This window comes from Corvus kubaryi, unplaced genomic scaffold, assembly GCF_017639235.1.
Source record: "Corvus kubaryi isolate FWS band 111438036 unplaced genomic scaffold, C.kubaryi_AGA036_p1.0 37308, whole genome shotgun sequence".
NCBI classification, from domain to species: domain Eukaryota; kingdom Metazoa; phylum Chordata; class Aves; order Passeriformes; family Corvidae; genus Corvus; species Corvus kubaryi.
In genome coordinates, this window is record NW_024581096.1 from 3988048 (window position 1) to 4003230 (window position 15183).

A 15183-nucleotide genomic window follows, 5' to 3' on the forward strand; every position below is an offset into this window, starting at 1 on the left:
GCAGTAATTTAAGAACTTGTTTAATTGAAGAGACTTTTCAATGGTCATGATCATCTTAAAGAACCTACATATACCATCTTAAAAGAATTCACACAGATAATGACTAATGAATAATGGAGTTTATATTTCCACTTATTTTCCTTTTTTCTAAGTGTTAGATACCTACCCAGTGTGTATTTTCATCAATTAGGCAAGGAACATACTAAATTCTCCCCACAAGTGACAGATTACTGCACAGATGAGTCAACTATAAATGAATTAATGGTAGTTTCATTAAAACAATTGAAAATTTAAAGACATTTCATCTCACCTCAATGGTGGGTGGATCTTCTCTCTTTTTTCTTATCCATGCTGGAAAAAAAAATCAAATTGATTATTTCAAAGATCACAAACAGTATCAAAACTCAAAATTACTATGAATTTGTAAAAGAAAGCAAATATTTATGAAAAAATTATAATAGAATTTGCCACAACCTGGCAAGCCATGTCATTTCCCAGAATGTCAGCACAAGACGTTATTTCCAGTTTCAATACTCAGTCTTTAGAGAAGGAAGAGGTAGGGGATGGTGTCAACTCTGTGTGGAGACCTTGGGCACAGTTTACATATCACCTTGGCTGTCAAAACAGGGCTTAAAAAGCAGGGCTTATGGCACAGGTTTATTGTTGAGCTTGCAATACAGCTTTGAGGTATACCCTAAGAAAATGACAAGTTGACCAATGAAAAGTAAGAACAGCCTTAGACCACTATGGAGAAAAAGGATTCTTACAGGCTTCAGGCTTTCTTAAAGCTGAAAACATTTTATGTTACTACCAGGTAGAATTCCTTTACGAGTCTGAAAGGTACAGCCCCAGACCTGACTGAGGGATTGCAGAGCCTGGACTGAAGCACATCCTGTGGCTCTGGGGGATTATCCACTTCATGGAGGGGCAAGTACTGTGCCTGGGAGAAGGATCCCTCCATTTCAGTGAATTCATGCTGGAAAAGACAGCAGAGAAATGGAGGAATAAAAGCAGAACAATTGTCCTGTGGCTCAGGTTTTCTGAACAAAATCTGTAGATAGATGCCCACTCCCATCACTAACACTGCTGTTAGCTGGGACTGTTGGGAGGCAGCAATATAGAGACTCCATTGTAGATGCTGACAGGTGTCACTTTGTACCGACGATGAATTAAAGGAGAGAGCTCCAACTATTACATTATTACATTATTTAGAGGAATTACCTGACACCACTTTTTAGAAATACCACTACTGTAGCAGTTTTTCATGCCTTTTCAATTCACACTATTGGTAGGTACTTGTTGGATACTTCAATGACATTTGTCTTTTCTGCTCATATTTTTTAAATTAATTAGTAGCAGAATACAAGTAGCCAGTAATGAACAGAATGACAAACACACGGAAAGCCACTTCCAAGTGCTGAGGACACAGCAAAACATTATTTCATATGTTTGCTTTGATAATTAAGATTTTTGTTACTATGCTTGAAAATTAGAGCAAAAATAACATTTTGCTATAACCCACTCAAATTCCTGGCCTCACATGTAGCCGTCTATAAAGTTTCAGAAATGCTTTAAGAAGGAACTCTTCCAAATTTTAGTTTTCTAATACCATCTGTGCTGTATTTTGAGGGGAACCAGGGAATGATTTAGACTAGTCTAAAACACTAAAATCTGCACGGAGTCATAGCATCATCTCACTTCTGAAAATACAATTACATAGAAGGTGAAACACTAACACCATGGCTTCAGCAGCATTATGCAAGTTGTTTTAGGGAGAATAGCTTCCAATTAACATATGAACAAAGGGAGACACAGCTTGGAATTTAGCAAGGATGGGCACTGGTTAATGCTAAAGTTTAATGGTAAAATACCTGTAAAGATATGAAGCAAGGTAATACTTTTGGTTCTTGTCTATCAGATGCCACTTCCTGAAAATATGTACTTTTAAATATCTTTCTCAAACTACTTTTCTTAAAAGCAGTCCCTGTCAGCTCTTCTCAGAGGCCTAACAAAGAATAGATCCAAATTTGCCACTGTGGACAAGTGACAGAACTATGAGCAGTCAACATCACCCTTCCTGTAAGTTTTATATCAGTGGAAAGAAAAACAGCCCCTTAAGGTAATTCAAAATACAACTAAGTGACTTTCTGTTAAATCTATAGAATTATAGGATTTATAGAACTACATGTACCTGTAGTACTTACAGGCATTTAAATTTTACAAAGATTTCAAAGTGCAAAATCTGGAAAGATCAGAGACTAAACTGAGACTGCCACTTCTCAGCTGGCAGCCTTGCAGACACTCTGTAAAAAACCCAACAATTTTATTGAAGAAAATCTTACCACATAAGCCTTTCCTCCTGACAGAAGTTACCTATGTCCATACGTAGCAACAGCTTTAGAATACTGAAATACTTAGCAACATTATTCAGAAAAAAGCAAAAAAATAGTAGAGGTTTCAGATATGTATACCAGACACTAAACAGTAAAAGATACAGCTGGAGAAAAAAAAAGGAAGGATAGTACTTCAAAATGTCTCATAGAAATTAAAGCTTTAAACCATCAAAATTTAACACATTACTTTCAACAAAATATCATCTTCTACCTTGCCATGCCTTGCTTCTGACCTATGGAAGGATAATAACACTGTTTTCAATCCCACAACTCTCAGCATGTAAAAATTGATTTACTTTTTTTGAAATTGCCAGTATTTTCTTAAAACACCCGCTGCATTTTAAACTTCAGATGACTACAACAACTGACCCCTAAAGAAAAAATTTGAAATACTACAAAAATTAAGCTGCAGTTAAAAAGTATTGCTGAAATATAAACGTTACAACAGATTTCTTTCCAGAGCACCTGTGACTTTTAGCAGTTATTTGACTAATGATTTTCAGATGAATGGAATAACTCTAGTAAAAGATTTTATCATTTAATTATCTAGCTCATTTAACAAGCTGCAAACAAAACAGTGAAGGGTAACACAGTAACACATGTCCTGTGAACAGAGGCTGTGAAGTCAGAAGCATTACACAACATATTTTCATTCATTAACTGAACTCACTACCAACACTCAAAAGCAACGAAACAAACCTTAATTTAGGAAGATTTCTCATAGCAAACATTCCATAATAAAATTGTATCTATTTAAATACATAAGTAATACACACAGTTTTAACATTGTGCTCTTTTTCTTTCCAGTTTTAACAACACTCGAATGCATAGTTTTATAAGAGCTATCAACCTTCCTTTTTTTCTAATAAATGTCAGGAGTCCAAATCTTTTTCAGCTTAATGGTACATAAAACTTGTTGACACAAACAATGATACTATTTTCTGAATTACTACAAGGAAATAATTTTAGTATCTCTAATGAAGTGCCTAAGAAAGTCATTATTTAATGAAAGATTTCTTCACTGCCATGTGGCTGAGGGAGAAATACAGTAAGAAAATGTACTAAAACCTTTTTATATCCATAAGATGAAGTTAGTTAGATTTAACATTATCATATTCCTCTGTGCAAATCCACTTCTTAAATACTCTTCATAAAGCTCAAGATGCAATACAAGATTAAATGCAAAGAAAACATCATCTGAATTCAGTGTATTTTAGCATACTGCAGTTTAGCATCTAATAGTTTTATCAGTCTTTCAAAAGCAGTACATTTTACTAATAATTCACCTGACCACTCCTTAATCTTTGGGTTATCCCAAAGAATGGGAGGACTCATATATTTAAATCTCACCATTTTTCATGTGTTTCTCTTTGAGATAGGGAAATTCTTAAAAGACTTTCAAATCTTTGATTTTTAAGTTATCGATAAAATTTTGAGCACCCAACACACCGTTCAGAAAAGCACCAGCACCTTATAACTCACGTGTAAGAGAAATTCATGGTAGTAAAGGAAGAATGAAGGTGTACAAAAATATAACCAATTTGCTACTGAGTTAGCACTAGCTTTAATAAAATCCAAGTAAATAATTTATTGAAGTTTAGATATTTTGCATTCTCTTTGGAAAATATATCCAAAACAGTTGAGTAAAGAAAAAGTTCTTGCACCTTTCTTTATGATCAGCATTACACCTTCGGTGAACGTGCTTTTAAATTACTGAACAGCTTTATATCACAGTCAAATATTTGTTGATGGAAAGAAGGTAAGTAGGTGCTTTATTTCATTTTATTTGAACAACATATGCATACATGCATATACTTAATTAAAAGTTGATAGTTACAGCTGGGGAAAATTTCTACATGACATTCCCATTCCCCAAGCTAACAAAACAAAATGCCTTCACCACTGTCATCCAAGATGTTTTAAACCTGGCAGAGAAGGTAACACATATGTACAGAGTGCAACCAAAACATCTTCCCTGCCCTGCAGAGCTTTGACAAAATGAATCATTGCCTCCATTTAAAACTGCTGGTTTTAATTCTATCTGGATGTATTCATCTTAATTCCACCTTTGTCTGAAAGGAATTTTGCAAGTAAGTTGGACATTTCCTAACCTGAGACATTTGCATTCTTTCATCAGCACTCATTTGCATTCTTATTAGTATGCATGAAATTTTTGTTGAACCATAAGACTCCTACTGGCAGATAACACACTGCAATGACCATAAAAGTGAACATGCAAATTAAGACTCCTGGTAATCTCTAAATGTTACCAAGAAAAAAAAAAGAGAGATTAAGAGTAGATGGCAATAATACACACAGCATGAAGCATGCCATCTCCTGAATCCTTGTGGTATGTAAAATTACAGATCTCCCTTCATGAGCACTTATTGACATGTCCTGAGGAGGTAAATTACACGTTCTTCAGTAGGTGAACATTCAGAACTAAAATACAGAAATGTTATCTGTTGCGTGCATCCATACTGCCTGAGGAAAAGTAGGCACTCCCACTTTGAAGCAAAATGTAAGAGACTTCACCTAAACAAAACCAGGCAATATTTGTATTATACATATGGATTGCATTCTAAATTCAAAACTATAGTACAACAGGAAATACACTTTTGGATTTTTAAAAATAAAATTAATTGAATTTTATGTGTACAAAGGGCTAACACTAAGGGATTCTGTTTTAGTTTTACAAAAGCCTTAATGGACATTTCAGAACTTTCATAAAATTCACAGGTCTGAGAACATAGATAATTTAATCCCACAGAGTGCTTAAAACATCTTTAGGATGAAATTTCCAGACAAGTCCTTCAGGAGTAAACCCTTGGCCCTGTATTCAGTAAGCTCCCAGGATCAGTACACAAATACCCTTTCCAGAGTCAAAGAAACAGCTTGCACAGATTAAGTCTATGATCTGAATGATGCTTTATAGCTTTCTACTTGGTCTCCTTTACCTTATTACATGTTTAAAACTTGATAAACACAGCACCAGAATCAGTTCCTTAGGCTACCAGCTCTCCAAATTGAATGTCTTAGGTATAGAATGAGATTTAACTTGCACCCTCTTCCAATTTCACTACAGCCTGTTCCCGCTCCTTACACTGTCCTTTGTCCCTGGTTTTGTGAAAGTTCTCCTCAGACAAGTAATGGCTGTAAGTATTTCCAGGGACAGTACTTTTATTAATTTTGGTCACAAGAGGTTTCTTTTTCTAGTCATACAGTCAGTCATACAGTTGTGTAGGGTAACTAAGAAAGGGGAAGGGTGCTGGGATGACTGCTTTTAAATTAGGTGGCCATTAAGAATTGTCCACAAGTAAAAAAACCTGAGTCCTGGCAGAACAAAGACAGGTAAAAGCACCTCTCTACAGGTCCCAAGAAAAGAAGAGGAAACAGACTCTTCAGCACAGTTCTAAAAGTGAAAACCCTGAGAGGGATAGAAAGGAGAGCCAGCCAAAACTTAAGCAGAGGCCATGGATGTCAAAGTACATACACAGGGTTTGGAGAAGAGGCCCCTGGAGGTGTAAACTTGTGCCCAACAGATTCCAAGAGCAAAGCGCAAATAAAGTAAGAAATATTAAATAAGCTTCTAACCTTATATTCATCTTTTACTGTTCAGAGGAAACAGCAAGTATTTCCTTCTGCAAAGTCTCAGTCTATTTGCTGGAATGATCAGCATCCATAATAGCACAAATTATAACATGAACACCCACAGAAAGAATGTAATGAAAATTTCAAGAGTCTGGACAGAAGATAGAAAGTTCAGCAGAGGTCCTTTGGGCCTGGGAAACTTCTAGACCAATCCTAAGGAGGAAAAAATTGGGACAGAAATGTGATGAGCCTTTCAGCAAAGAGTGGCTAAAAATCTTGAATTAAACTGTTCTTACTCACATAACTGGCTTCTGTAGTATTATTTGAACTACCTACACTTTCCATTCCTTCTCATTTTTAACTCATTGAGAATTTTTCTTTCTAGAAGAGGCAAAAAAGAAGTAGTGATGAATTGAAATTCAGAGCATCCTACATCCCTAACTCACACCCCAATATGTAGCAAAGATATAACAGTTCTTCAAACAGCTTCTATACCCACAGCAGAAGTACAAGTTTTGGCTTTTTAAAACTCTACACCTACAAAACCATTTCCAAAGGTTAGACTAGCATTGGACAAAAAAGTACAGGTTAGCCTTTTTTCTGGAATTCCCACCTTTACCTCTCAGAAGCATATACTACACACCCATTCTGCACTGGGGAAAAAAGCATGCACGATTCTCATCTTTCTAGAGAAATGCAGTACTGTTGTGGTTGAGGAATGGTACTGCCCAATTTGGTTCTCACACAAAAGCTCCCCAAACCACACTGTCATCTGCTTGCCCCTTCTCGCCTCCTTTTCCACCCTTCCCCACTGAGGGTGAATGGGGTAGAGGATGGGAGGCACAAAAGACAAAGATTATGGAGTGAGATAACAATTGACTGGAAACAGTAGTGAGATAAGGAAACAAACATATATTAATACTAATAACAAAAGCATACAAAAGAGACGGTAATTTATGTGGAAAATGCTCACTGAGGGTGATGTGAGATGACCACAGCCATGTTTTTTCTGAACCAGAAGCCACACCCTTTTTCTCAGAAGCCAGAATCCCCTTCCCCTACTCCCAGCATTGATCTGAGGTGGTATTGTATAACATCTGGATTCTGGCCACACCCCCTCAGCCACACCCTCTCCTGGCCTTTGCAAAAAATTAATGCCATCCTTGGCCAAAACCAGGACTAGAGGAAAAGACTAGTACTCAATCTGCAAACTGCAAATTTTCCTTTCCTCTGTGAATTCTTTGTATTTGCTGACAAAATCACAAAGAAAAAACCTCATAGTAACAAAGATGAGGAAGTTAAGCAATAAAACTGTAAACATAGTTCATAAAAACAGGAATGGCCAGTTCATCGTTTCTTCTCTAAACCAAATCTGAACAGGATGCCTTGATTTGAAAAGCCTATCTTAGGTCTGGCAGCTGCAGCTTTTTAGGCAAGTCCATATTCCCATGAGGGTACGTGATATTTGACTTCAAGGTCTCATCACATGTAAACTCCCAAAAAGCTGCAACCTCGCAGGCACCACAAATCACAGGGATTTGTGCTACATTTCTGAAGAGAGATCTAGCAGTCTTTTTAGTGCTACATAGATCCCAGCAGCACGAAGCAATGTGTTTGGATAGCAATTTGCTTGAACCAGTCTAAGACCATTTGTGCAAGCATGATTAGTCCACACCCATGTGAGACAGTCTGACTGTCCATGTTGTTTCCTGTTAATTCCAGCCAAGTTGTTGGGGTCTTGGGAGTTCTCCTTCTGTTTTCTTTTTCTCTTGTGGAATTTGCCCCATATATGTTTCTGGGGTGACAAGTTGCTGGGTGCTTGGGAGAAAACAAAAGACCTGGCCACAGAGGGAGGGGTCCAACTGGCTACTCTCTTTCACCTGGGGTTTTCTCGTGTAAGGTGGGGGGATGCCACAAGATTTGAACTGGCAAAAAGGGGGTTGGCTGCAGCTTCTGGTGGGCTGGTGTTCTCGGCGTTCAGAGGGAGAGAGGCTGCCATAGTTGTGGATGGATGTCCTCAGCACTGCAGGCTTCTGCTTTTGGTTGCCCTCCTTCTGCTGTGAGTGGAGCTTGCTTGCTGGAGCGGCTGTTACACTGGGACCCTATTTAACACCCTACCTCACTAAAAGAGGGACCTTTTCACCATCTGCTCAGGTGCCTCAGGGAAAACCCCGGGACTCCCAAGCCAGCCTTTCCCCGCCCTGCTGGGAGCCCGGCTGTGGCCAACCCTGCCCCTGCTGCTGCTTTGAGCCTTTGCTGCTCTGTAGCCCTGCACCCCCTGCCTGCACAGACCTCCCAGGGTTCCTGCCGCAGCTCTGGAGTTTGATACATCTCATCTGCCACCCAGGATTTGTGCTCATTCCTGCCATTCCAGCCTGCTGCTCCCGAGAGTCCTGCTGGGGCACTGGGATCGGCTGCCCAGGGGTTTGTGAAGCCTTTGTCCCATCCCTTCCCGGGATCCCAGGGCACCGGTGCCGCGTGCTCCCCGAGCTCGCTCCGGAGCGCCCCCTGCAGCCGCGGGGGAACCATCGCACCTGCCCTGCTCACCGGGAGCCGCCAGCGCCCCTGCCGGCTGCGAGCGGAACTGCACCCGAGGGGAAAGGGCCTGACAGCCGAGAAGGCTGGCACTGGGTCTGTGATTGTTTGCTGTTACTGCCATAGTTATTGTTGTTTGTTTGCCTTGTTTTTTATATACATATATATAGATATATATATATATATACATATATATTAGTAAAGTTCCTATTCCTCGTATCTTTGCCTGAAAGCCCCTTAATTTCAAAACTATAATAATTTGGAGGGAAGGGAGTTGCATTTTTCATTTCAAGAGAGGCTCCTGCCTTCCTTGGCAGACACCTGTCTCTCAAACCAAGACACAAGTGCAGACAGAGACTATTAAAAATTGTCCTGGATGAGAATTCATTCACAGCAAAGCAGTTACCTGAAGCTTCATATATGTTTCTCAGTGTCTGTGATGCAGTGTTTGCATGACAGTCACAGAGAATTAAGATGAGCACTGGTGGCTAGAGAACTTTTGGATGAGGAAGAAGACCTTCAGAAAATTGGATAAACAGATCTATTCAAGCACCAGATGATTTACAGGACAAGCTTATCAGGTAGCTGTTCTCCTTCAGAAGATGGCTACCTTGGACTGACAAAGAACCAGGAACAACTAGGGTAAGACTTGCTAACCCACTGTGGGTACTGCAGCAGTAAAGACAGAAAATGTTGATACTGTGGTTTTGCCATAGCTGGCAAACACTGCCAATAGTGTTGAAACACCTTTCAGAAGCTTTCAGCTGTTAATACTAGCCTCAGTTGATCACAGCAAAAATCCTAGGATTTCGTGTAATGACAATGATAAAATACAAGATGAGAACATTTTCTATTTCTCTACTGATTCTATGAAGGGATATGATGGGTCTGAAGTTTTCTCTTTGCTCAGTACCATCTCCCTCAGAGAAGAGCATGAGGCCTAATGGGAAGAGAATGAGGTAAAGCAAGTATACCAAGACATTTCCTCAAAACATGTTGTAGACTCAATTAATTTGCAGCTGACTGACAAATTAAACCACAGTAATACCTATGTATAAAAACAATTTTTCTTCCACCAATACTTTTAATCTCTTTTTGAACTCATGCAAACTTCCTGCAAGCACAATCATTCAACAACAAGGAATTCCAGAGCTTAAATACATACTGCTTAAAATCTGTTTGCTTTAAACCTACCAACTTCTGGGAGATGTCAAGGTATCTTTCTCTCCAAAAAGCAAGTTGAGTGATGGGTAGCTTCTATGTACTGTTTCAGGGAATCCTTGCTTATGCTTCAGAGTCCTGGATTTCTAGGAGTCCGAGTGCTGGAGAGCTGGCCGGAGTAACAACACATATACCAATACGATTCGAGCATCATTCTCCCCTTTATTGTTTAACTATACAAGCTTATATCTACTTTTGCAAAGATTCACGCCCAGTCCCTCTAGACGGCCTCTAATCCGCGGGGGAGCTGACCAGTGTATTGCTTTGCCAAGGACTTTCAGGGCTGCCTGCAGCCAGGTGCTTTCGAGGCTTGCCTGAAACCAGGGGCCAGTTCAGGGGTTTTTCCTCAGCAACCCTGGGCTGTCCAATCTTTCCAGGGGTATCATATGCCCCTGTTCCGCAAGGAATCCCTCTACACTGGATTTTAAGTCACATTGTCATGGGTTAGCAAAGCATAGTCTCGGAAGTGATGTTCTTGCAAAGGGGCTCTTACAGCTCCTCTAGGACCTGACAGAACCTATCAGCTGGCCAGTCTGAATATGGACAATTCTTTAAACCACTTAAAATTGTGACCGCCTCTGTGGTCCATATTTAAGAATGGACAAAGCCCGGGCAGAGCTCTCTCTCGTTTCCGGTGCTGGGCCAGGTGGCTGCGGGCCCCGTGCAGGGGCCGGCGGGCCCAGCCCAGGCCCTGCTCGGGTCAGGCCAGGCCGGGCCACGGCCATCCTGGAGCCAATGGGCCCTGTTCCACCTGTGGAACCCCCAGAACCCTGCTGTGGGCAGTCAGAGCAGCCCGGCTCCCCCTCTCCAGTGCGGCCAAGATTCAGCCAAAAGCTGCACCGCTGCTCGGCACAGATCATGTGACCAACAGCAATAAGTGACATTCCAGCTGCAAGGGCTAGGTGAGATTAACCCTTTTCGTGCTGTGAAGAGCTGAAAACCTGAGGGAAGAGAAAGAGGAGATGCTTAAAGCTGAAATTCTGTTGTAAAGCTGTGATATATCTGAGAACCCATTGTAATTTCATGAAGGCATGGGGGGTGGAGCGTTCAACTTGTACTTGTCAGCAAAAGCACCTGCGCTGAGATAGGCAGATGCTGAAGCAGCTGTAATTTGATGAGAAGTTTGAACAGGGAGTGATGGAAGTGATGAGGACTTTTACTCCACATGGAAAGGGAGAAGACCTCTGTTCCTAGAGATGCTCCCAGAGATAGTCCTAGAGATGAAGACAAGGAGGACCCTTTGCTCCCAGGGAAGGAGGAGGGCCTCTCTTTTTAGAGACGAAATGCTCCCAGAGATGGGTGAAGAGAACTTTTGTTTCTGAATGGCTCAACCTTAAAATTGTACCCCAGTAATTCAAGAGTGGACCCTGGAAAGCAGTTGTGGGAAAAGCTGCAAGTCGGGGGAAGGGACTCACATGAGAGCAGAGAACCAACCCAGGCAGCTGTCTCGTTGTGACAATGTTTTCATAGCATGGGCAAGGGAGACTCCTCTTCCTAAATGGACTGAACAAGGTTATTATGGAAGTGGTAAACAGACTGAACATCTTAAGGGTTGTCTTTTTGCATTGTCAGTGGGAAAAGGGAGAAAGGTGGGGGGGAGAAGAAGTGTTCTGAAGGTGTAGTACGATTTTTTTTTTCCCTCTTTCTTCTTTTAGGTCTGTTAATAAACTTCTTTATATTTTTCAAGTTTTGTGCCTGCTTTGCTTTTCTCCTAATTCTTATCTCACAGAAGGTAAACAGTAATGAGTATTTTGGATCAAACCACAACACTAAATTGGTGTTTCCACCCGGTTAGAAACCGAACTTGCTACACACATTTAGCCCCATACTTGGCTCAAGCACCTACCAACCTCAAAGACTGACATACACTCCTCTCATTTCTTTTTCTTCAAGAGCTGATCAGTTAATCCTAAGGAAATGCTCTAACTTCCCTAAAATTTTTATTATATCCCAAATTTTCAGACAAGAATTTGATCAGAAGTAGAGGGATAAATTGGGTAATTATTAACAGGGTGTCCAGCTCTCTACTAGAGAGAGCCCTCATACAATCTAGTAGAGAGTTGGACACCCTGTTTCCAATATAGGAAACCAAAAAACCATAAAAAAAGCAAGCCCCATCACTGTGCCACCAATAACTCAACTGACCTACATATTAATATTGCACTGAAGGAACAATAAGAATGTTATTCAATGTGTTATTCAATGCATTTCATGCCGGTTATTCAATCAGATCCTCCACAGGCACAAATATTTTCACATTTAATAGGAATAAGTCATGTCCACATAGGTTTTATTTTTATTAAGTACTGACTTCTCAAGCAAAACTTATCCTATTTTTAAAGAGGTTACTTTAAGAATTCATCATTGTTATGCATTTAAATAAAAGCCTGCCTTACTTAAAATGAAAGATAACAAACAACTTGTTCACATAGTCAGGCTTTCATTAAAAATACAGCGTCTACATTCAATGGCAAAATTATCTTGAAATAAACCCAAAATATTTACCTTCCCATTCTGCAGGAAAGTCACCAATTTGATACTGATATGCTTCACGATTAACTGCTTCTACAAATCTTCTTTCTGGTACAATCTGCCCTATAGCAGAAAAAAAGAAAGAAAAAGGCATGTATATATGTTCTGTATTCTATATTATATATGATACATTATATTTTTAATATAATATGTATTATATAGTATAGATTTTCAAATGAATTTATAATGGCTACTCACCTTATTATTTTGAAAGAACTCTATTTATTCACATGAGTGCAATGATATATACAGGACAAAAATGAAAGATTAAAATACTGAGAAAATTATTACCATCTAGATGTCAACTTGAGATGTTATATTCCAGTAATTTCAAAAAAAGTTTCCATGTTCTATGGTTGACTTGTATTATTGATGACGAAAAACAGCACTCAAAGATCACTGGCTAGGTTTGCAAAGCAGTCAGGCCACAGCGTCTCCAGTCATTGGCAACTGCCTCATGCTTGTGAGATTTTTCACAACTGCCTATAAACTAAGTATTTTCTTTGTTAAAAACCCAGAGCCAGTAGGTTGGAATCTGATAGGGAACATTCAGTATATTGAAAGGGGAGCCACTGTGGGGAACCTAAATCTACATCCCGCATTCTGATTTTACTACTACCAAAGAAGAAGAATTCAAAAGATCGAACAGTAAGGTGGTGCACAGCAGACTGACTGTCAGATATTATGCTACTGTGTAGAGAAGGAATATCTTAATTTGCTTTTTAAATTAGCAGGTACTAGAAATATATGCAAGGTTCCCATCCCTCATAGGGAAAAACTTAACAATATTCCCTAGGCTCTTTCTACCAGCTTTTTCTCTTCCTGGGGTGCTGATACGGAGAAATCTGACATTTTGAGGAAACACAAAGGATATCTGCATAAAACATTTCATTTCATAATGAAGTGATTAATGTCATTCCTTCAGTATGCTTTTAACAAGTATTTCAACTGAAGTTACTTTGAAACTGATACCAGTTGAGACTTAGAACCATTAGTAGCTAAAGTCCACTCTATTATTCATTATTATTTAATACACTAAAATAAGAACTTGTATAGAATCTGAAATTCCTTTTCTAAGTATCTTCTTTAGCTTTATATTTTAATTTTTAAGCAATGAAACATTTTCATTCTTTCAAGACATGCCATCAGGCAAAGAATAGTGTGTAGCATGCCTTCATCCTTAAAATTAGACACTTTTAATCAGTGTTGAAAGCTGTATGCTAGATACTTGTTTTATAACTATACAATTCCTATATGCTGAGGAAATTATAGTTCATATCTTGCTTTAATATAATTTTTTTCAACAATATCATTGATGATTTAATTTCTTAAACTCTTTATCTACAAAGCAAAGCAAAACTACAGAATTACTTTCTTCCCATACAGAAGATTTCCAGAAAAGCTGAACAGGTATCTAATTAGGGCTGTTCCTATACAAGTCTCAGAAAAAACTCTCTTCTCCAATGTTGTAAAGTTACTAGACTTTACTGTTAGAACAGCACCTTTTAAAAAAACGTCCATAATTTGAGTATTACACCATCTGAATAAACTGCCATAAGAAAGAATAATGAGGAAGTGTTTTATTTCTAACTGCCACCACAACTTCTGACTGATACTATTTAACAAAATATTCCACTTCTTATTCTGCTGCAAGCTTTCATAAAACTTCCATAAAAATTCATTCTCCAGATCCCACAGTCAAATCATACTGTAGAGCCAAACTCAGAAATTCTTTCCCAGATGTGTTATTTTGTGTACTGATGGTGGCTTTTAAGCCTCTCTGCACGTGTGATGCACACATGACACTAATTAACTTCAATTGTCTGATTTGCCTTGTCCCCTAGGTTTTTTTTGGCAGACCACCACTGACAAATAATTTACATAGCCTTTTGTAAAGTGAAGATTGCACTGAGGCCTCTTTAGATGTAATTAAAACCTTTTACAGTTCAGGGAAGTGGGGTTTTTTCGTACTAAAGATCGACTTTATTGACTGTTTTGCTTCATATTAATTAATTCCCGTGTTTTCAAACAAATACTGGGGTCTTTGCTGCAGCAATGCACAAAACTTCACTTGTAAGAGCATACATATGAAGCAATTAAAAATATCACCAACCAAGGACAGTTTTAAAATTAAAATTAACCTCATTTTCATGTGACCACTGGATGTTAGAAACACTGAAGAACCATTAATGCTTCGAGTTGGGATTATATATGTAACACAGTATATCCAATTGTGTCTTAAAACAAAAAGCAGGTCACTTCAGAAAGAATTTACCAGATGTACAGAATGTTCACATAGAATATCCGCTACAACATTGTTTACACTGAACACCAAAGTAGCCAAGATTTTCAGTTTTGCAGGAGTTTTCAAGCAGGCAAAATGGCCAAGAAGCCTAAGTAATTGACAGATCGCTCAGCAAGTGATACAGTATTTACATATGTTACATTTATATACTTTCTTACTTCACATATTTTCTCTAAACCTGTCAGTCCCAGCCTATCCAAAAACCAATGTGTCATGACTGAAGCAGATTTGAATAAAAGCCTGAAAACAAAAGTGTTTAGCAGAAGTTTTGCAGCCTGCTGGCATAAGAAGGGCATAGCCAAAGCCAGCAAAGGAAATACACAGTGAAACATAACAGGGTAGCCAATGGTGTAATGAATCAGTTTCTAAATTTCTACAGCGTTATCTTTAGACTAAGGAGTCTAGAAATTAGGCTATATTTGCACAACAAAACCCATGGTTAACAGTAGATAAGCATAGATGTTATAAAATTAATATTTTTATATTTCAGTAACTTCTAAGGAAGAGTCCTTCTCTGGGCAAAATATCCTAGTTATTCCACTGCAGTCACTAAATATGACATATATGTATTTACAGTTAGAAAAAGCCATGGAAGAACCTTCCAGA

The 15183-nt window shown here is 38.9% G+C and overlaps 1 protein-coding gene across 1 annotated transcript in view; it reads right to left on the reverse strand.

The window, feature by feature from the left end:
- Positions 1–15183, reverse strand: part of NDUFAF2 (NADH:ubiquinone oxidoreductase complex assembly factor 2) — a 65136-nt gene that overhangs the window by 13331 nt on the left and 36622 nt on the right. Inside the window, exons 2-3 of the mRNA XM_042028293.1 lie at positions 12246–12335; positions 311–351 (exon numbers count right to left, since the gene is read on the reverse strand). Coding sequence (XP_041884227.1) covers positions 311–351; positions 12246–12335 — 131 coding nt within the window. The remainder of the gene's footprint in view (positions 1–310; positions 352–12245; positions 12336–15183) is intronic.